Here is a 23,032-nt window from a genome sequence, read left to right as displayed (position 1 = left end):
AAAATTAGGTTCCCAAATCAACTAATTTCAGCTCCTGAATCAAGTTCAAGCTACTGAATTCCAGTAAATGCTTACCATTGTCTGAGTGATCTTTTTTGGGAAGTTCTATATGTTCTGTAGACTCTGATGATTTACCGCATACTACTGCAAAAGATTCTTTGCCAGAATCAACTTCACTTTCATCATTACTCCACAATTCTCTGGTAAATTTATCATGGTCTGGATGTCTTTTAAAGTCATCATAGTCCTTCTTCAATCTAGACCTTAAAAATAACAAAACTAACTTTACTAAAAAAAACACACTTTTAAACAATAATTTTGTTTGTATTTGCTGCCAAACAAAAACTTGGTGTAGATTTAATTGCCTGTGCCCTTCAGATAATTACAGTGTAGCCCTGTCTGTAAGTCTCTAAAACCAGAAAATGTGAAATGATAGCAATGTCCCTTTACTAAACATTACCAATGTTTATAGAATTACTGAATTCTATTTCATTAAGTCCTCTAACAATAGCAAAAAGACTGAGTCAAATGACCATCATCATTTCACTCCATCCATATTCCTTTCCCTCTTTCATCTTTCATGTGATGAAATACTCAATACTCCATACAATACCTGTATGGACTTGAGTATTAACTATAAAATGTCTACTTCTTACTTTGAAGGCAACCCCAAGAAGAGAATAAAGTCAATCTTGTTTTTCTTAAACACATCATGCCCCTGGCTCAGCTATGAGACTGTAACATAACGTTCTCCTTAAGAACACTTTCTTATCTCTGGCCCATTAGAACAGCTGCTGCTATCAATTCCATAGGTTCACACTACACAAAATAATGTGAATATGACAGAAATACATAGGTACTTCACTCATTTGAACACCATTCAGAAACATATCCACTTACCTTGATACTGCTAACCTGTATGTGTTTTCATTGTCCCTTCTTCTAAACCATTGTTTACACGGGCTGTAGTGGCTATTTTAGAGTATGAATACATTGAACTTCAGGATTCAGCTGGTGCTAACCAACACAATGCCCAGAAGGATTATTTAGGAAATGAATAAATAGATTATAGCAATTAACACCTTGTGTGGAATAGAATCTAGACTATTCTGGACCTAACCCTTATGATAATAACAGTAAGATCTTAAATTTACTCTATGTTCAGCATTAGTATAACAGTTGTTTGCATTGAATGCAGCAATGGCCAGCTGCTCTCTGTGAGATGTAGAGGGAGGAGCCAAGAATGATGTCATAGCTGGTAGGGCATGAGCCTCACCAGTCAGCAAGCTAATCCACTCCCCCTGAATGTGGCTGCAAGGCAGGCCTAGGGATGGTAACTGGCTTTAACCAAGAGCCCAGATCAACAAGCAAGTTCCTGGTGCTAAGGCAGGTCTGAGATCAAACTGGGAAGTCAAGTCAAAGTTTAAGATCAGGACCGGGTGCAGTGATGGCTGCCAGGTCAGGACCCAGGTGAGTGATTTCTGGGCAGATCCAGAGTGATGACACAGATACAAGGTCAGTCTGCGGGTCAGTCCAGATCAGCAGGATCCATGGCCAGGCACAGTAACTGCTGTAGTTGAGCTGGAAACTGGCATACCCCCAGCAGAGATTGAAGACTGCAGAATGACCTGAAATGGGATCCTGGGCCCATGGACAGGTGGCATAGATGGAGGGCCAGGTGGGGTTTCTAAGGGTCAGTGAGATCTAGTCATTTACTCCCAGCTTTGACACTTGCACTGAGAGCAGACACTGAAGCCTGTATGAAGAGGACAATACTTCAACTCTGTCATCAGGATTTTAAGCTTGAAGTCTAGGTGTGGAAGAACTATAGGAGCACACCAGGGAACTACTACTGTACTGAAGTTTGTGGAAGTAATTTCCTTTTTTCTTTTGAGGAACTTCTGCTGTGAGGCCAGTGAACAATTGTAATCAGTGGGCACAAGTAACTTTCCCTTTTAAACCTTGCTGCTATTCAAATACAATTCAACATTATACTCTGTCAAGATTATAATCTTGAAAAGACCAGAGGACCTTTCAGAAGGGAAAGAAAAGGATTTTGATTATAAAGTCTGCTCCTACCAGTTAAAGACAGTAACAGAGGAAGGAAGAAAAGTGCAGATTCTTATTCTATACTGCAGCATCTGGAGGAAGAAGTGCTACCCAGCCCTTCACAGCTTAGAAGTTAAATTAAACACTGTTATTCAACTAGTAGATGTTAGTACCTTGCTGAGACACCCTGTAGACAGAGCAGCTGCAGTGAGACTTACAGGGGAACTGATGTTTACACCACTGTAGCAAATTTTGCTCAATTGCCTTTCTCCTTTTACATGACACCTTTCTTCACCACTGTCACTGGTGCTACACAACTACCTAGCAGCTGCATAATGAATCAGACCAAGACAGTGGCCTAGAATCCCCCATCCATCTTTCTTTCTCCCCATGATTTGTAAACATCATTCTTCAGATGGACCTGGTCCCTGGCAGGTTATGTGTATGTCCAAAAAGTTATGTCATGGAAATACTCAGGTTTCCTCATTGAATAAACTAGGGTTACATCCTAAAACATACATACTAAAAACACAAGTTGAATTCAGTTTATTTCAGAAGTCACCTTGCACTCCAAGTGCACACTTCTCTAGGTACCAGCACACAAATACATAAGATCTCAATTACCCTGTTCCAGACTAAAATTTACTCCTATCAATCACAGCTTATATATAGCATTTAACACACTTTTCATGACAGTTCTGTGTTCTATAACCACATTGATGCAGCACTGGAACAAACAGAAGCTGGAAGCCACTGTGCTCCTAGAAAGTTGTCACCTTCTTACCATTACTGAAACTTTGTGGGATGTGACTGAAGTGTGACTATTGATGGCTACGGGCTCTCCAGAAGAGACAGGTGAGGAAAGAGAGAGGCAGAGGGGTTGCCCTCTACATCAGGAGGTAGACTGAGTGTGAAGAGCTGTCTTTGAAGAGCAGCCACAAGCAGGTCAAAAGCCTGTGGGTAAGGATCAGGGACCGAGGCAACAAAGGGAACCTTGTGGATGGTTTTAAGTACAGACCCCTGATCAAAGGGACCCTATTGATGAAGCCTTCTTGCTCCAGCTACAGGAGGCATCTTGCTCACAGGCTCTTGTCTGCTGGGGCACTTCAACCATCCCAAAATCTGCTGGGAAAGCAGCACAGCAAGCTGCAGGCAAGCCAGAAGGCTCTTGGAAAGCATGAGGGATACCTTCTGGAGCAAAGGAATAGACAGCAGCCCTAGCAGAGGGGATACAACCCTGGATCTGATGGGCACCGGTGTGAGTGAGCTGATCTTGAGCATCAGGGTTGGAGGGAGTCTGGGCTGCAGTGATCACGCATTGCTGGAGTTTGCAGTCCTGAGGGGTATGGGCCAAGTGAGGAACAAAGTTAGGCCCCTGAACTTCAGGAAAGCAGACTTCCAGCTGTTAAGGAGATAGCCAGTGAGATCCACTGGGAGACTTCCCTCAGGGACAAGGCAGTGGAACAGAGCTGGCAGGTCTTTAAGGAAGTCTTCCACTGAGTGCAAGAGCTGGCAATCCCCAGGAGCAAGAAACTGGGCAAGGAAGGCAAAGGAACAGCAGGGCTGAGTAGGGAACTGCTGGTCAGACTGCAGGGAAAGAAGCAAATGGACAGGCAGTTGAAGCTAGGATGGGTGGCCCAGGAAGAGCTTGAAGAGACCTGGAAGAGATCAAGTTTGGTTGTGCAGGGTCAGGGTGAGGAAGTCCAAAGTGAGGAATTTATCTTGGCAAAGGACACAAAGAATAACAGGAAGGGCTTCTCCAGGCATGTCAACCACAAAAGGAAGGCCAAAGAAGGTGACCCCCTCTGATAAATAAGGATGGAAACTGGTAACAATGAATAAGGAGAAGGCTGAGGTACTCAACATAATTTTTTTGCTTCAGTCTTCAAGGGCAACATTTCTTCCCAAACCTCTTGAGAGGATGGGCAGCAGGATATGGACTGGGAGAATAAAGTCTCTAAGTAAAAATCAGGCTCATGATCACCTGAAGAATGAAGAGAGAGAACTGGCTGATGTATTTGCCAGGCTGTTCTCCATGATATTTGAAAAAATCTTGGCAGTCAGGTAAGTCCTAGGTGGCAAGAAAAAGTAAAACATTGTACACATCTTAAAAAAAGGTTGAAAGGAGGACCCTGGGAACTATTGACCTGTCAGCCTTATCTCTGGTGAGGGAGATCATAGAACAGACCCTCCTAGAAACTGTGCTAACCTGTGCACAGGGAAGTGATTTGGGACAGTCAGCACAGCAGCACCAAGGGCAAGTCCTGCCTGACAAATTCAATGTCCTAGGATGGACTGACTGTATCAGTGGACAAGGGAATGGCTACAGCTGTCATTTATCTGAATTTCTGTACAGCCTTTGACATGGTCCCCCCACAAGATCCTTGTCTCTTAAATTGGAGACATTGGGATTTGATAAGCAGACCGTTAGGTGGATAAGAAATTGGTTGGATGGTGGCATCTAGAGGATAGTGGTCAATGGCACAGAATCCTGATGGATATCAGTGCCAAATGGTCTCCCTTCGGGGTCCATACTCAGACCAGTTATTTAATACCACCGCTAGTGACATAGACAGAGGGATTGAGGGCCCTCTCAGCAAATTTGCAGATGACACTAAGCTGAGTGGTGTAGCTGACAAACCTAGAGGATGGGATGCCATCCAGAGGGACCTAGGCAAGCTTGAAAATGGGTCCATGGGAAAATCTCATGTGTTTTAACAAGGCCAAGTGCAAGGTGCTGCATCTGGGTTGGGAAAACCCCCAGTCCCAGTACAGGCTGGGGATGAACAGATCAGAGCAGCCCTGCTGAGAATGGCTTGGGGGTGCTGGTGGGTGAGAGACTGGACCTGACCCAGCCATGGGCACTCACAGCCCAGAAAGCCAAATGTGTCCTGGGCTGCATCCAAAGCAGGGTGGGCAGCAGGGCCAGGGAGGGGATTCTGCCCCTCTGCTCTGCTCTGCTGAGACCCCACCTGCAGTGCTGCATCAGCTTTGGAGTCCCAGCACAGGAAGAACATGGACCTGTTGGAGTGAGTCCAGAGGAGGCCACCAAGCTGACAGAGGGATGGAGCACCTCTCCTGTGCAGAAAGACTGAGAGATTAGTCAGTCTGGAAAAGAGGCACCTCCAGGGACACCTAATTGCAGCCTTCCAGAACATGAAGGGAGCCTTCAAAAAAGCAAGAGAGAGAGACTTGTTCAAGAACTTGTAGTGAGAAGACAAGGGGGAATGGCTTCAAATTCAAAGAGAGTAGGTTTAGATTAGAAATTGGGAAGAAATTCTGAAGTGCAACCATGTGAGGCACTGGAACAGGTTGTCCAGAAAAGTTGTTCCATCCCTGGAAGGCCAGATTAGTTGGGGTTTTGAGGAACCTGTTTTACAAAAGGTGCCCCTGCCCAGGGGGGTTGAAACTGGATGGTCTTTAAGGTCCCTTCTAATCCAAACCATTCTATGATTCTGTGATTTGACAGACAAGAATACTGAGCACCAAACCATTCCACAACAGAACTTACAAAAAGGGTAAAATCGTAAACTTCACATACTGGAAAACTAAATTCTTCCTGACAGTAGTACTATCTGCCATATCTCCAGAAGGATTCTAAACTGTGAAAGACAGGAAGAAATTAACAGCTAAGGAAAATGAACAGGAATGAGAAGAAAAAGGAATAGGTAAAACCAAAATTTGTACTTGGGTCCTTTATTGAAAGCAAAATATTCAACAATATCCCAAATTTCCAAAAAAGAATTTTAATTCAAGGATGATATTCACGAAATGAGCTACCGAGGAACTAATTTAGTATCTTTGGTGTTATGTTTATGTGTTTTTTTAAACATAACACCTTTTACCCTTTCCTGCATTAGCTCTGCACCACAAGCAGTGTAACTTGCTTCCTTCACACTCAACATTTAAGAATTCTCTTTCCCTATCCTTTGTCACAGAGTTCAAGCCTCTAATAATTTCTTGCTTTTTAATTGTCTACATAGCAAAACTAAAGTACAATTATAGCAACAGCTGTACAGTTAAGAGGCAAGAATGGCACTGAGCTTCAAGACAGTATCTACTCTCTCCATGGTTTATAATCAGAGTAGTACCTTCACTGTTACTAATACTTGCACTTTACTAGATTTAAACCTGTTACTACTTCACTCATATTCCTCTGACATACTTCTTTACAGATGCATTTCTAATTTACTGCATTACAAGGACCTCAAAACAATGTATCAAGAATTGCTCTTGGAGCAATTCATTAATAGTTAATTTAGGTAGCTTTACATAGTAAGTAGTCAGAGTATTCTAAGAAGACCTGATATAGCTCTCTAGAGAAAGGTTTTCAGCATTTCTTAACCAAATAAGCAGAAATACAAATCCTAGCTGTCTTGCAACATACTATTGATCAGCATGCTTAATGATTCTACAGTGTTTTAGAGGGAAAAAAACGCTACTGAATTAAGGTCCATTTTTTTTGGAGACAGTAACTCTGGAATATAAGATACTTCTTCCAACTAAAGTACTGCCAGCGCCTCTCTCCTCTCCTCAAGCTATATTAGTTTTATTTATTTAAGAAGCCAACTTATTGATCAGTATTTAAATGGTGAATTTGGTTCTGTTTCTCATCCCATGCACCGTTTTTGAAAAAAAAAAAAAAAAAAAAAGCAGGTAATTACCTGTTTCTTTGAAATGCTTTAATTAGCTTTGGTTCCCATGGTAACAGTTCGTTAAGCAGTCGTAACAATGTACCATGCAATTCCTTTACTGCTTGCTTCCGGTGGAACCATCTTCCCTGAAAACAAAAATTCCATTTATTTATCATTGCATTAGACCTAAATCTTGTTAGATTGTACTAGTACTACAATAATCTTGGTATGTGGATATAGCATATCCAGGAAAACAGCTGGAAGAAAAGATTAGAAACTTCCAGAGTTACATCTACTCTTCCAGAGTTACATCTATCTAGGACATTATTACTTTTATTTTAATACTACAGAGGGATAATGTACTAGTTGGAAAAGTAATACTGCAAAGATGCTCACTTTTTACAGGTCAAAATTAAAATTGAAACAGGACTCTACAAAGACACCATGTGCTTAAAATTATTTAAATGAGTAACTAACATGGGTAGTAATCCATTCAGTTCAGGGAAAACTGAATAATAAAATAATAAAAAAATAATAATATAATAATCATAAATAAAATGAATAATAAAAAAGCCCCACATATGTACACTTTTCTGAGTTAAAATTTTTACAGAAAATTGCACCATAATCTCATTTAAGAGAAGTGGTATAAATTATAACATTAGTATTTGCAAAAGAAACCTTACTACAATTTTCAAGGATAAAAATCCCAAAATTTTTCTGTTGAATTTGATTAAAAGTTCTAGAAAAAATGATATTTTTTTAAGAGAAGTTTAGCAAATTCATCTTTTATGAATCAACAGACTATGCAGCAAAGACCAATTTTCCAACATGAAATCCTTTAAGCTTTTAATTCAAACATATATTTAAAAGTTTTATTTAAAAAACTGATATATGTAATCTTATATTCATGTTTTCTTAAATCTAGAAAGTCTGAATAAGGAGAGAACACATTGGAAAATGACAACCATGCTGGCCATGGTGCTGCAGAACACACCCTTTAACACTCACACATACCCCTTGTATATATTTCTTTCCAAAACTTTATTCTGTAATTCATTGCATAAAAGGCTGAAAAATGTTATAAAAGAGATGTGGTATAGTACTTCTGCCACTCTGTCAACTCTGTGCATTTTATTTAAATTAAGATTTTTGCCTTGACTAGTCAGAGAAGATGTAAAACACTAAAGACATTATGGTTCTACAAGAAAAAGAAGCAAGACTCGAGCACTTACTTATTTCGTATATATATTTAGTTTTGATAGTGCACATATCCTTCACAACTTCCTGTGGTCTAGCACACCAATAAAGGTAAGACAGGAAAATTCTAGATAAAGCTTGTCACAGCTGCCTTTCGTCAGTCTAAAAGAATGATCTTCCTAAGGACTTCGGACAATTTCTCTCTACACATTTCAGCAGATCTCTTCTATGTACAGCAAGATCACTCAGCTTGAATGCTTGTTTGAAGACCAGGTATCTATTTTTTTATAGATAACCATTTACATGTTACATAACAAAACAGACAGTTACCTTCATTCTTCAAGGTAAGACAGGTACCTTCATTCAAAAGCAAAGATTTTAAGTAGGATCATTATGCCACATTACCATATAATGATCAGTGTTGAACACACAGACAAGCCAGTAAACTGTATTATAATTTCCTTCGCTTGTGGCCAGTCACATGCATAAAACCTGTCACTAATCACTACAACAAAAAACAGACCCTGTGTGTACTGTAGTCTATGAGGGCATTTGGTATCATCTCTTAAAGTCAACATTCAACAGAATTAATTGTTAACATACAAAAGAATATTACATGCACAGATTTATTTCTCTTGTAAGGTAAACAAAACATTTTGCAGACTGTTTTAAAATAATGTATTTATATACTACAGAGCATTAGTGCATTGTCTCAAAACAAAAATCAAATAGCAAAAATAAACAATGCTACTACTATTGTGAAAAAGAAATGCTGTACATGCATTTGATATAGCAAAGAAAATGTGTGAAAATGTAATATTAAAAAGATATGAAAAATCACTGCAAAGTAAAAACCCCAAGAAATTATTAGTTTCTGAGCCTAATTTGTCTTTAAATAAGGCTAAGATCTTGGCTTAAGTAGAAAAAAAGAGTATTTATGAGAAAGATAAGTGTCAGCTGATCACTAAATAAATTTGAAGCAGCAACTGTTAGGCAGCCAGCACATGTATAATGTTTAGTCAAGAACAGACTTCAACACTTCACTGACTTCATTAATACTTCACAGAAAAACACATATTACTTTCTCTCTGCTTACAAAAACAAACATAAAACGCTAGCCACTTCCTGCCCCCTAATTCTACAGGATGAGCAGCTCTAGTTGGAAACCTGTCTCTAGTGATGTCCCCAAGGGCTCAGTACTGGTCCAGTATTCTTTAACTTGTTCATCAGTGACTTGGATGAAGGGGCAGATGCCTTCTTAGTGAGTTCACCAATGACACAAAGCTGGAGCAGTGGCCAATACCCCAGAGAACTGTGCAACTCTTCAGAATGACCTCAACAAAGGGAGAAACAGGCAAAGAGGAACCATACTTCTAAGTAATTTCAATGAAAATTTTATAGCAACATAGTTTTAAAAACCATAGATTAATTATTTCCCTTTGTCCCAGTTACTTATTTTTCTTAGTGGGGTTTTAGAATTGACAATAAACCTGTTAATGGAAGCCTGAACAAATTTTAGCCATGAGAAGAATCTTTTTTCCTCAGAAGTAGTCAGGACAGAACAGTATGGGCCAAAAAAGGCTGGAATAAAAAATAAAAAAACTCCTCTCTTAAATGATTGTCGTTTAGTTGATTTTCTGTGCAAACACATAAATGCTAGGTGTTATTATTCCTTAAATATTAAACAGTAAAAAGAGACATTAAAAACATTTATATAATCTTAAGATCCATCACAACGAAATTTAGCATTTCTTTTCATATGCAATTTGATACTGTGACAAAGTCCTGTGTTTGTCTTTTGTTCAGAGGGGAGAAAGGCAAATCAATATTTGATAAAGCTATGACTTAACTACCTATTACATAGCTGCCCACTAATTTCTATAGATAACACACTTGTTTTCACAAATATCTGTGTTGTAAATTCTCAAAAATACCAAACTATATATTATAAGAGATCAGTTACAAACTGAGGCTTAGGAGGTTCAGGCTGGATCTCAAAAGGTATGAAACATACATCACTTGTTCCCTGTGAAAAGAGGCCAACCTCCACCTGGCTACACACTCCTTTCAGGCAGCTGTGGTCTTTCCTGAGCCTCCTTTTCTTCAGGCTCAACACCCTCAGGTTCCTCAGCTGCTTCTTACAAGATTTATGTTTCAGACACTTCATCAGCTCCACTGCCCTTCTCTGGTCTCACTTCAGCACCAAAATGTCCTTCTTGTAGTGAGGGGCCCAGAACTGAACACAGGATTTGAAGTGTGCCATTGGCCTTATTGGCCACCTGGGCACTGCTGGCTCATGTTCAGCTGCTGTCACCAGCACCCCCAGGGCCTTTTCCTGTGGGCAGCTCTGCAGCCACTCTGCCCCAGCCTGTGGCACTGCCTGGGGTTGTTGTGACCCAAGGGCAGGACCCAGCACTGGGCCTTGTTGAACCTCACACCACTGGCCTCAGCCCATGATCCAGCCTGTCCAGATCCCTCTGCAGAGACTTCCTGCCCTCCAGCAGATCAGCACTCCCACCCAGCTTGGTGCTGTCTGTGAGCTGACTGAGGGTGCCCTTGTCCAGATCACTGAGAATGATATTAAACAGAATTTAATTACCATCTTGTTCCAATTAGTGACAAACAAGACACTATTTTTTTCTGGAAACACAATATAAGGTATTAACACAGGAAGAGGACTAGACAGAGAAGTATAAAATGTGACTTTAGGCTATGTCAAGTTACAAGTAAATTTCAAAAATGCAAACACAGTAAAAATACATTTTACAAATGGGCTGAATGTTTCCATTTAAATGCAGAGAGACATTCAACACATTCAACTGAAAACTTACCTTTTAAAATAAGGTTTCTGACATCCAGAGCAGCCAGGAAATGCTGACTCCACTCTCTGTGATCGATGCCCCAACATACACTATTCTGGCATACTCATCATGGAACCCCAAAGCAGACTGGAGCCAGGATATTGATACATGGGGTAAGGATTGAGCTTTTTATATGAGTTTTTGTTTTGCTTTTAAATAAACACACACACACAACACCACAATATTATGCAGTTTTATAAGATTGTCTGTAATCTTTACATTATATCCCAGGGACATAAAGTAAAGAAAATTAATAATCTTATAAAACTATGCAATATTGTTGAAAAGGGGTGGTGGTGGAAGGGAAAACTTACCCTTAATAGGCCTGCTCCATTCTGCTGCGGGGTTCTGTGGTATGTGTGACATCACCAGTCTAGCGTTTTCTAGTGATGTCAAACAGAGAGGGAGTTGGTGATCTCCAGCTGCTTTGGACAACAGATACCTAAAGAAAAGAGATCAGTAGCTTTTTCAAATCATATACAGATTAATGTTGAATGTTCTTAATAACTAATTTATGGGCCAAATACTACAATTTCAGGCACTTCCAGTTTTGACTGAATAAGAATGTATGACAAGATCATGTATTCATACTATGTAAACTCATCTATCATTGAAAGTGTTTTAATTTTGAAAATGCTTAGTTACCTTCTACAGCAACAGCTCCTGTGAGTCAGTATCTTTCAGCATTTTACTTTCAGCAACATCATTCTGAACATTATAAATATATATCAACAGCTAACCAACCTCTGATAATCTTTGAAGACTGGGATTAAGCAGAAATAATGACTTGTAGTAAATTATAAAACAAATTCACTTATGACATCTCTTAATCAATTTTATCTTTGAGCATTTACCAGCAACTAATGAGAAGTCCTGACTCTAGCATGCACTTCCATGACCTAAATATCTGATCAAACCAAGCTATATCCTAAAATGATCTCATATTCTCTTCGTTCTACTATAAGCAAATAAAGTAAAACTAACAAAAACAACACCAAAACTAAGTGCAATACATTTCTTGCTATCAAGACTGTCTCCTGATTTAGTTCATTACTATGAAATGGTTTTCATTCAGATTTTTAGCTACGTTTTAATTTTCTTTAGCCAAAATTACTATACAATCATCAGTGTTGATCAATATACCACGTTTTTTAGAAAAAAATATAAATATAAAAAAATTACATAAACCACAAAAACACAAGAGAAAGTTTATTATCAACATGAGCTTACTGTGAACAGTGAAATTATCCAGCACTGAATTGTCACGTTTTACTCCTCCACTAGAAGAACTTCAAAGTTATCAACTAACTTACACCTCTGGAACTTACAAAGAAAATGGATGTATGTAGTATCTTAAACAAAGATCTTAAACAACAGATGTTTACAAAACATCTATGATTTTTAAGTTGTACTTAACTCCCTGTCGTGGTTTGACACGGAAGTGATTTTTTTCAGAAAGTTGGGGTCAAACCAATCAGTGGTCGGGTTTGGATATTGGCACCTGGAGTGACCACTGAAGGCATGGACACACCTCTAAGAACACAGGGGGTTAAAAGCAAGAATTCCCAGGGGAACTCTCTCTTTGGTTCTGGTCAGAGAGTGCAGACTCTCCCCTGCCCAGCTGGGTGGGGGAGGGGAAGCCATGTGGCCTGGGAGAGGTAGGCCAGGGGCTGAAGGACTGGAACGGGGCCAGCCCCCTGTGGACTGAAGGGTGGAGAGAAATTGACATACCTTTGTTCCCCTTCCCCCCCCCCCCCCCCCCCCCCCCCCCCCCCGCCGAGGGAAAGAGACAGAGAGCCTGACGGCACCTGGAATTTGCTGGCAGAGGAGAAGGAGAAGTGGGGGAAGGTGCCCAGCAAAGCTTTCAGTCCTCTGGGGAGTCTGAGACTTTTAACCCTTTCCTGGGAAATGAAGGCTTTGTAAAATATTACTCCTCCTCGATTTGAAGTAGAAGAGAGACACTCTGGGATCTGAGATGTTAGAAGAAGAAATTTTTAGGTGGGAGGAAATGATGGAGTGGCTTGTGGCTGGACGTTTCTTGATAGCCATAGATTGAACCAATTTCTCCTGCAACAGAGACTGCATTTTTAGGGGGATGCAATGGTGAGCCAAGAGACATGCTTCAGCAACTACCAACACAGGAATGGCAAGAACAGAGAAAAGCTGAGGAGGGTGTGGTGATGCCCTCAGTCTTCAGGAAGAAGATGATCTCTGTTCTTGAGACCCTCGGCCCCAGGGGAAGAAGAAATGGGGGGCACTGTGGTCCCAAAATGAGAAACTGAACTGTTGTCTCTTTTGGTCTGTGGCAAAGCACCCTTAAAGGAGCCCTATGAGCAGTCTGTCCATGCACAGTGGTGAGAGCACTGTGACATGGAAAGGGGAGTGTCACACTAGCAGATTTTCTCTGGGCAGTTGCCATGTGTGACATGGAAACACAGGAGGTGGCAATTGTGTTTCCTGGGGGGTCTGTGGTGCAAGAGAGACTTCCCTCTCCCTTGATGGACTGAGTATTGATTATCTGAAGGGTGGCAACTTGATCAGGAATTCCGGGTGGTGTCTCACTGTGGTTTGCTGGAAATTGGGTGGGGGGAGGAGGAGTGTTTTGGAGGGTTTTCATCCTGGATTTAGTGTGTGTGTCTTTTATACTAGAAGTAGCTTAATAAAGTCTTTTTCCTTTATTTCTAACCTTGGGCCTGCTCTGCTCTTTTCCTAATCGCACCTCACAGCATTTATTTTGGGAAGGTGTATTTTCATGGGGGGTGCTGGCATTGCGCCAGCATCAAACCATGACACTCCCTCTCATATATCTGAGTATTTTTCTCTTCTTAACTCTGGATATACAAGTGTTTCTGTATTCTTCAGATGAGTGTCTTAAAAGCAGCTGTTTTGCTAGTACTGTGAGCTGACAGGAATGCCTTGAATTATTTCTTCAAAACAATATACTAACTGACCAATATCCAAAGTGTTGTGAAATCTTCTGAATACACAGTAGTATTTCTGTGACAAAAATGTATGAGTACACATTCATCTCTGATACAGAACCCACACTTTCACATTTGGAACTGCAGAAAGGTATATGGCAAAAATGGTTTAAAGAAAGCTTCTCCAATAAAATACATTTATTGGAGATTTAGTCAGTCACACAAAGAAATGCATGAAAGATCAAGAGAAAATAGTTGTGAAAAAAGTAAACAATAAAGACAGAAAACTGGAGAAGCTAAGAAAAACTGTGACTGGGAAAAAATATTGAACGCTAGTGAGATAAGCCCAAGTTAAAAATATCAGAGAAGACAAATATTGTGGAGAAGATTTCAAAGGTTGAAGCCTAAAATTGGCCTTATTTATTTATGTTATACAACTAAATATTACAAATGCTCCACATCTTCAATCTGTCCTCAGAAGTACAAGAAGCTGCATGGATGTAAATGTGTAAATATCTGTCTCAAAATTCAGTATTCTGCGCTCATATTAGTGTTTTCAAGAGATGCAGGCAAGACATAGAGAAGCAATTAACAGTATTTCGAAGTGACTAAAGTATAAATCAAGTGTTCAGGATAAGGACCTAAAAAGAGAGTATGTAAGATATGTAACAGATGAAGATACATACTAACAGAGAAACTAAGCTCAAATTAAAAGAAAATGTTTCACCTGCAAGACTTGAAGTGCATCTACTAACACCCTTGGTTTCTCTTTTATTGTAGCTTACTTTTCCTGCAGTTTGAACCTGCAAATGGCTGCACATACACAGATTTCTCAGATTATAGTATTTACTGTCTGTGTGTACATCTATGTCAATACAGTAATGCTGATGAAAACAAGTATAACTGAAAACCCTTTACATGCAAAAGTCCCAAGCATGGCATATATTTCACTGGGGAGGGAGGAAGTGATCAGGAGAAGAGGAGGCAGGAAAGGGGAGAGGAAGTCAGCCTCTGAATAAAAACGGAATAAGATTTAACCCAATAATAAAAATGTTTCCCTAGGCCACAAATGAGAAGACACAGTAGGTTTTTCCACTTAATTGCTGGCAAGTTGAGGTCTGAATGACTAAAATATTAGTAAGAACCCTAAACTATTTTTAATGATTACATGAGTTTCTACTGAAGGGAAGCTCTTTAGATTCTTGGCTAAACATGGTTTCCCTGCCAAACATTTTCAAACACGTGACAATATTTCTTATTTCTTCACTGAACAGAGAGAGAGTATTTTATAAACTTTTAAAATTAAGCATTTTGCATTATTTTTTTCCATGTATTAACATACTTTAAAAATAAAATGTAGAAACAAAAGAAAAACCTCAGAAAGCAGTCTCGTAGGTTAGATACTTAGACCTCATGAACAAATTTAATAGTAGCTTATTTGGAATCTCATAAAAAAACAGACAAGGGAAGTATGTTCCACCCTGGATCAATATACTCCTTTAAATAGCCCCACAAATTAATTTGTCTGAAGTTCTAAGTATTTCTGACCTAAACCAGTGGGTTTTTCACTTTAAATTTTCAGGTGTACTCTGAAATATGTATTTCTGCAGGTGACTTAATGCTGCCGAAAACCTCAGTTTCCTTTCAGGCCTTTTGACTCCCCTGCTAGAACAAATACCCATTTCCAAAGATAGACAAAGGCATTCAACCCCATGGGACCAACTCAGTATAAGCTCCAGGAACAATAGCAGAACACAAGACCTTTAAAAGGGAGGATTTAACTTTTTTAGCTATTAAGTCAAGAACATCAGGGCGTTATAGACCTCTGCAAACAAAAAAGCTTTTTCTCCAAACCACAATTAGTTGTTACCTTGGCGGGGGTCCTTTGACTAAGTAATTCTCCTTCCCTTAACCTCTGTCTGACTTTTCTCTCTCTCTAGGGATGATGCAGTCTCCTTCTCAGTAAGGTACTGCCCATTATTCGTTTTAACCATCTCAGCTTAACTGTGGGAATCCTGGGCTCCAGTCTCCTTTCTTGCCCCCTACACAGCTATGCATTTATCCATCAGGCTTAGAGGGCATGATTCAAATCCAACAGTGCTACCAAAATAAAGTCTTGCACATCAGTAAACAAGAAATCTTTCCATGTTCATGTTAAAAACTCCATTAATTTTACTGAAAATTCAGCTAGCATCTGCAAAAAAGCCCTAAGTTCATTATTATATGCAAGCACCTGCAGTCCTGTCACTTTCATTCTACACAATGTCAAGTAGGGTTTGAAAAAATAATAATAATAAAAAATTCTGCTAGGATATGCAACAGTTACGTACGTACAACTGACCAACTAAGCAGCTTAATTAACAGTTTCACGCACACAAAAAAAATCCTTCACATCACATGAGAGGCAGATTATCTGAAAGGCAGTAAGAAGATTTCCATTCACACTGCAAGTGCCACTGATCTGACCAGACAGAGAAGATCTAGAGAAAAGTGGGATCCAAAATGCCAGAGACTGATAGTTGTTATCCTGTGTACTGATCTGACAGAATGCGTTACTTTACTGCCTCTTCTCATAAAAGAAATTTTCTATATTAGATTGAAGTCTTTATGTGATTCTAAATATACTAGCAAAATGCTTCCCTATCAAGTGTGTTTGTCAAAAATTATTTTTTCAGCAACAAAACTGCAAGTGTGGAATTAAGCTACTTTGAATATCTTGGTCAATTTGCTAGTTATAGGAAATTTCTAGGGGCTCACATTCAACAAATGGCCATGAATATTATATATGCAGTATAAATTTTCAAAAAACAAACAAGAGCTAAAAATTCAATAAAATATCAATCAAATTTTTAGCCAGTATGTTCTTCTACTTTACTGACTGCTTGTAATTTTACCCACACCTTATTATATAAGTATTAGCAACAAAAGAGACCTGATTTCTACTAGAATCTAATTTTCATTGCTGTAAATTCTGGGCTTTTTCTATCGATTCAACTATTACTACAGTTTTAAAAATTAAAGGATGCAGTGTCACATGTCCTAAGCAATATACAAGAGCTAGAAGACATTCTTAGACATTACTTAAGGTATCACTAGGCAGTGCACAAAACATTAAACTTTAAGTCCTTTAAGTCCCCTTTCTGCACTTTTCACATTATTTCCTTATATTTATATTTCCTTCCTTTATTTCCTGATGATTAAGTTAGGAACAATAGCAAATCTGACAGATTTCTCCTCTTCCTCTGGATATGTGGTAAGGAGAGGAATTGTTCAGGACCTGAAGGAACAGACTTTTTAGAGCACCCTGATAATAGTATCACATACAACTTCAAAATCAGTCCCATTTTCTTTTGCCTGCATATGGACATTTCTGTTCTTACAATGACCACTTAACCTGCAGCAGAATACAAGCATAGGTATTTGTGCAACTCCATGATAAATTACATTAGAAAACTGTTCTGGCTTACAAACAATTCACCAGCAGAAATAAGTAGTTAGGTATATCACAATCTAACTTTAACCATGCAACAGAATTTTGCTAGCCTCTTGCACGGGATGGCACAGAAAACAGAAGCTTCCAGAGACACAGGGGGTAGGAACTATTTACTTGGCAGCAGTTTTGGCTTATGTCAGTTGAAAGCATATGTGAAATTGCAGCATCACTTCAGAACTGTGTCTGGAGTTCAAGTACAGAGTTGAACTCTTCAAAATTTAAAAATTTAGGTCAAATTTAATTTTCCACTCTAAACAGACACAGCAAACTAGCACAAAGCAAATCTCATCATTTCTCACCAGAAATCAAGAAAAAGCACAAGGCTTTTTAAAAGGAAAAATACTACTCACAGCTAATTCAAGAGACAATACAGGTACAAAAGTAGAGAACCAAACTGTTTTAATCAGCCAAACAGTGAAAATACTTTCCAACAGGTTTGTTATTTTATTGCTGTAAAAGAAACTTGTAGAAATGCCCAAACGTAAAATTATCCATCACTTTCTATTACACAACCCTATTCTAATTTTTTTAACTTGCCAAACAAAAATATGTCATGTGATTTGTTGTCTCAGGTTAATGTTGTGAAAAGTATCAGATACAACCGGTCCAACTAGCTACAAAAATGAGGAAAAATAGTGTAAGTTTATTCATACTAAAAATGAATAAAGGGACTAAAAAGTCCCTGTAGCTCAGCTCTTTCATTATAGTCTCCATTACTTCCAAGTTCTGGAGAAGGAATTCCTTATACATACTCTAGAACGGTCTTCAATGTAACAAAAGGGAGGTCACAACTAAGAAAAGGTTATACTTGAAAGTCTCAATTTAAAGTTAAATAAGCTGTACTTCTAAAATCCGTTCACATTTAACATAACAGTAAAGCTTGCCTTGAAGGTTTTTCTCAGTAGCATGCACTAGCAACTACATCTGAAATTACCAAGGAGGTTAGTTGTGAAGAAGAAAGATTCCTATGGCTTCACTCGGGTCATTATTGCAAACAAAAATCAATATTAAATTACCATGAAGTAGTAAGAACATCATAATCTTTCACTTAAAACAAGAAAGAAGTCAATGAACAGCATGTAAGTGCGATCATTAAAATAAACTTTCACATTAGGTCAGATTTCCATTGTCAAATTAGAAAATTGTTTTACTTAACAGAATATGCACTTCAAAAACATGGGACAAACTCAATTCTGGATGCTTCTGATACTGCCACTGTCATTTGGTTAGAGCTGAAGAACGAAAGTCTGCATTTTCTCCAGTTTTTCTGACATCAAACATAATGACACATGGTGTTAGACTTCAAAAATGAAATCCTAAAGACTTTCCTTACAAAGCAAAACTTCACTTTAACAAGTTCAGATTTATGACTATTCACCTAATTTAACACTTCCCTATTTGAATGTTTAAAAGGTAAATATAACATTTCCCTGATAAATATTTTTTTCAAAACTAGTATCTCACTTTACTGTTTCCTTATAACCACTTCATCAGCAATTAATCCTAACCCTTTTTCTTTATATAAAATTTCTAACAACACAAGTGTTTAGAGACACAGAGTCATGATCTGATAGGTCTATAAAGACACAACAGAAGATTGTCCTTACTTCACAACTACTGAATGCTGAATGAATTGTATCTTAATTCCCCTGTACTAAACTGTTTGGGTTTTTTGAGATGGTGCAATTAGAACTAAACATAGTATTCCTGCTGAAGTCATATAACTTACTTAGATAATGACATTATCAGATTTCAGTTTAAAGTGCAATTATGACATATTTAGCATTTGTCTACCCTTGAAGAAGTCATGTTCCTACAGTTTTACTAGTAGACTGAAAGTCTCACCTACACTAAGATTATTGATATGCTGCAGCATATCAATATACTCTATATGCTATTTAGCATATCTATACTCTAACTTTTGGGTTTTTAGCCTATTGCTGACATAGTCTTTCTGATAACCTCTTGGCATTCTTATGATGAAACCAGTTTACAATTTAGCAACTACAGAATAATTTCAAGATTAGGCTGGTATTACTCCTTTGCCCACATTAACAATTAAGCTAATTGCACTGATACTTGTCTTTCAGAAGCCTAACTTATTTGTCTCTCTTCTACCATAGCTCTCTCCCCTACTGAAATAACTTAAGAATATATTGATTCTTCATTAGACTATAAACTTTCACTTGAATTAAAAGCAGCCTGATTTCTAACATAGAAAAATCAAGACTTCTAACTACTTCTTTTTTCATAGAAATGCCACCATAGAAGTGCCTACTAAAGGTTCAACAAACAGAACTACAATGAAAAAAATAGTAAGAGTTCTGTAGAGAGCTTACTATTCATGTATTTAAACCCATCTACCATTTTAATAAGAATCACTGACTTCTACAAAAGGCATGCTGGATTCTCTTGTCATTCCTTTGAGGTTTCCAGTTGCACAGACTCAGTGATCCAGTGTATATAGGTAAAATTTGTATCTCAATCTGATATCAAAAGCCAGATAGCATGCTTTCTGGTACAAATTCCTTCAATAAATATTAAACATAGTAGATTTTAACAACACATGCGAAAAAGAGGAATTAAGAATTCTAGCTCACTAGAAATTCTGATCAACACTGCATAGGCAGATATGAGAATTTTATCCTGTAATTATTTGTTGGTAAGAACTTGTCCTCAGGACAAAAGAGTCACATGTTTAATGGAGATGAACTACTCATTCTAAGGTATTACCACTATCTATATTTTCTTTTGGCATGGAGAAGTGCTAACACAGGTACTGAATTCACTTACCATAAAAACACTGAGAACAGAGCATTACACACAGAGGAAAGATTACAGTTTCCAGGTATCAACCTTAAGAGGTTTCACGAAGTTACTGAAGAGCATAAAAAATTCAGTTGACAGGTCTCAGCAAGTAACTGACACTGTTTCATATCAATACAAGAGAAAGCTTTTAATGTCACATACCGATTTCTTTTTAATGTCCTCCAGATCTTTGAGTTCATTCTCAATCTTTGTGATTAATTCCCTGAGTTCATCAAGATTAGTGCAAATAAGCTAAAAAAACAAATGAACACAAACACTTGGTGATGTGGGACTTGGAAAATGTACAGTGAAATTAAATAAAATTTAAAAGCACGTTATTACGTAGTGCCACCATTTGATTTGTGTTTTCTTATAGTATTTTTAAACATTAAAAAACCCAAGTAAAAATCAGGACTTGCTGAGAAAAGGAAAATCTAAGTAGAAAATACTCCTATTCTTCAGACGTAAACCATATCTCTACCTGTAAGCTTCCATTTCAAAATGTAGGTATTTTCTTAAAACTTCTGTGAATGACAACTACCAAATTTGTCTCAAGTACAGTGATGACTTAGAACAGCTTTGAGTACCAAACAATTCCCTGGCAAAACAAGTATACTAGCTTTGAAGTATGCTGTGTTTATAATATATTACACTCGGTACAACTTTTCTTGAACATAACTTTATATGCTTACACAGAGTATTCCATCCCTGGATATATTCAAAACCTGGATCTGGTGATGTGGTTTAGTAGTTTCGGGCTGACAGCAGTAGTGCTGGGTGGACGATTGGACTGGACGATCTTGAAGGTCTCTTCCAACCTTGATGATTCTAAGGTAACCTAGTCATCTACCAAATCTACCTACTTAATGTATGTTTTGAAAAAGTATTATATTCTTCTAATTCTTGTCTTTAGAAATCAGCTTTTTTATATTTTTTCCTTTCAGAAAATTGATGCTATTTTCTTGAAAAAATTGCCAAACAAAGGTGATCTGTATATTTTGTCTTACCATCATCTAAGGCAAGTGAAAACTTAAAAACCTAGAAATTATTAGGATGTTAGGTTCTTTTGGATTAAGACTTGATTCTTCTGAACACCCTTAGGTGGACATGTTTTCCTTTTTACTGAAAACATGTTGCAATAATTTAAGAAAATAAAATTTAAAAATCCCATGCAAAACATACCCTCACAAAAATGCTTTTGTCAAACAACTGCTAAGCATTTTTCCCAAATCAGTAGTTTATAACAACATATTTTTACTTCAAACTCAAGTGCAGTTTTAGATTTTCTGCAAATTCATATTAGAAGAAACACTTTTGCTAGTCACTATTAAAACACTGAATTAACACTTTTAGCAAAGTAAATTTCAGAAACCTCTAGTGCACATGTGCCATTATTTTCACAACATTGTGTACATTTGAATAATTGATGAAATGGAGTGACTCAAATCAAAGTTTACCGTTTTCACATTTTTCAAGTTTAGAATATCAAATTAATAAGGAAATTGGCAGTGTCTTGCCACAGACAAATGCAAAATTTACTTGTGAAAGGTATCCCTCTTAACCTAGAAAACAGAATGGGTAACTCTATAGGTAATTAGGTTCAAAATGCATTAGGTCCCACACTGAAGAAGTCCCAGATACCTCAAATATAAACTGAAGCCAAATACTGTCTGTGTCCGGCCTGTGAAGAAATCTATGATACTATATTATTAAGCAAAAAAGTACATCACAAAGTCCTTGACAAAAGTCAATAAAGGCATGGATAAAGGTTTTCCCTACACAACTATAATCCATTTTTTGACTATACACCTGACAATTCAGTTAATAAATTCTATTGTTGCTTTTTATTTTCTCCTATGAGACCAATTCAAACTACATCAATGTGAAAAACAATGCCAATAAAAAAAGTTTAATTGCCTTGGGGCTGAGGGTGACAGGCAAGAGTAATCAAATCTCTAGTGGCAATTTTAATCAAATGAGATGTACATTTGAGGGTCGTAACTGTGTGTCAACTGCCTACTGATAAAATAAGGAAGGTTTAACAGCAGCTGAGCTTGGAGGATTTACAGTCAAAATTGGTTTAGTGTTTTAAATACTCCAATACTGAACTGAAAAGTATTATTAAAAGGGTTCAAGAAAAGACTTCAATTTTTTCATTCACAGTATGATTTGAGATGAGAAAATAAAAATGCACACTGACTGGGAAAAAGCTAATTCTCTCATATGGTTAGCATTTCCTATCTTAGAGAATTAAGTTAGTGCTTTGAAGGAAGGATGAAAAGAACAGTGATGAAAATAACAAAGTGTAGTGTACTTCACACATTTTGATATGGACTCTAAATGCTATTTCTCCCAATGAGATTCTTATTTATATTTCACTGTTCTTTGCTTATGGCTGGTAATTGGTAGAACTTAGCGATTCAATTTTCTGCAAATGACATTGCCTCCTAACTTCTTTTGTATGTTTTAATGGTTAAGTTAATATGAAGGCAAAAAAAAGAGGTATTAATGTTATAATCTAATAATTTTGTCACATTTTGATAGCTTACTGGTAGTTTCACATATGGTTCCTGAAGAAGATGCCTTCTAATCATCTATCATGAAGAAAATAATCTGAAGTGAAAAAATATTTCCATTTTGAATTATCACAGAGAATGAAAGATTAGATCCTATTCTCTAGAACACTACACGGTGGCTTAAAGATTCAGCCTGTAAATGTTTACATTAATGTAATCTCATTAGTTGTGCACATATTTACTGCAACAAAAACACCATCACATCTGGCACAGTACTTACTACACAGAGACTTATTTTTCATAGGCAATAAGCATCCTATTTTTCAATTGCATACCAATTGTATTCCAATTGAAGTGGAAGCTTCAGATATTGAGTAAAATTTCAAATTCAGTGTTCAACTTTCATGTTATGATGCAACCTCAGATCTCAGTAATCTCCCAAAGATCCTCACTTACTCCCAGGACTTCAAGGAAGAAAGACAAAAAAAATCTGCCCTGAACTTTTTAAGGGAAGACAGGGGGCTCAAGCTCCATTCCAACTTGGGACTCT

The 23,032-nt window shown here is 37.8% G+C and overlaps 1 protein-coding gene across 2 annotated transcripts in view; it reads right to left on the bottom strand.

The window, feature by feature from the left end:
- The window catches only part of KIAA2026 (KIAA2026 ortholog), a 62,688-nt gene that overhangs the window by 18,967 nt on the left and 20,689 nt on the right, over positions 1 to 23,032 (bottom strand). For both annotated transcript variants that reach the window (XM_053932869.1, XM_053932868.1), the window contains exons 5-7: positions 20,129 to 20,218; positions 6,714 to 6,829; positions 76 to 263 (exon numbers count right to left, since the gene is read on the bottom strand). In XM_053932869.1, the coding sequence (XP_053788844.1) occupies positions 76 to 263; positions 6,714 to 6,829; positions 20,129 to 20,218 (394 nt within the window). The remainder of the gene's footprint in view (positions 1 to 75; positions 264 to 6,713; positions 6,830 to 20,128; positions 20,219 to 23,032) is intronic.

Source organism: Vidua chalybeata, chromosome Z (genome assembly GCF_026979565.1).
Source record: "Vidua chalybeata isolate OUT-0048 chromosome Z, bVidCha1 merged haplotype, whole genome shotgun sequence".
NCBI lineage: Eukaryota > Metazoa > Chordata > Aves > Passeriformes > Viduidae > Vidua > Vidua chalybeata.
Note: the sequence above shows the minus strand (reverse complement) of the source record. Positions and strands in the feature narration are given on the sequence as shown.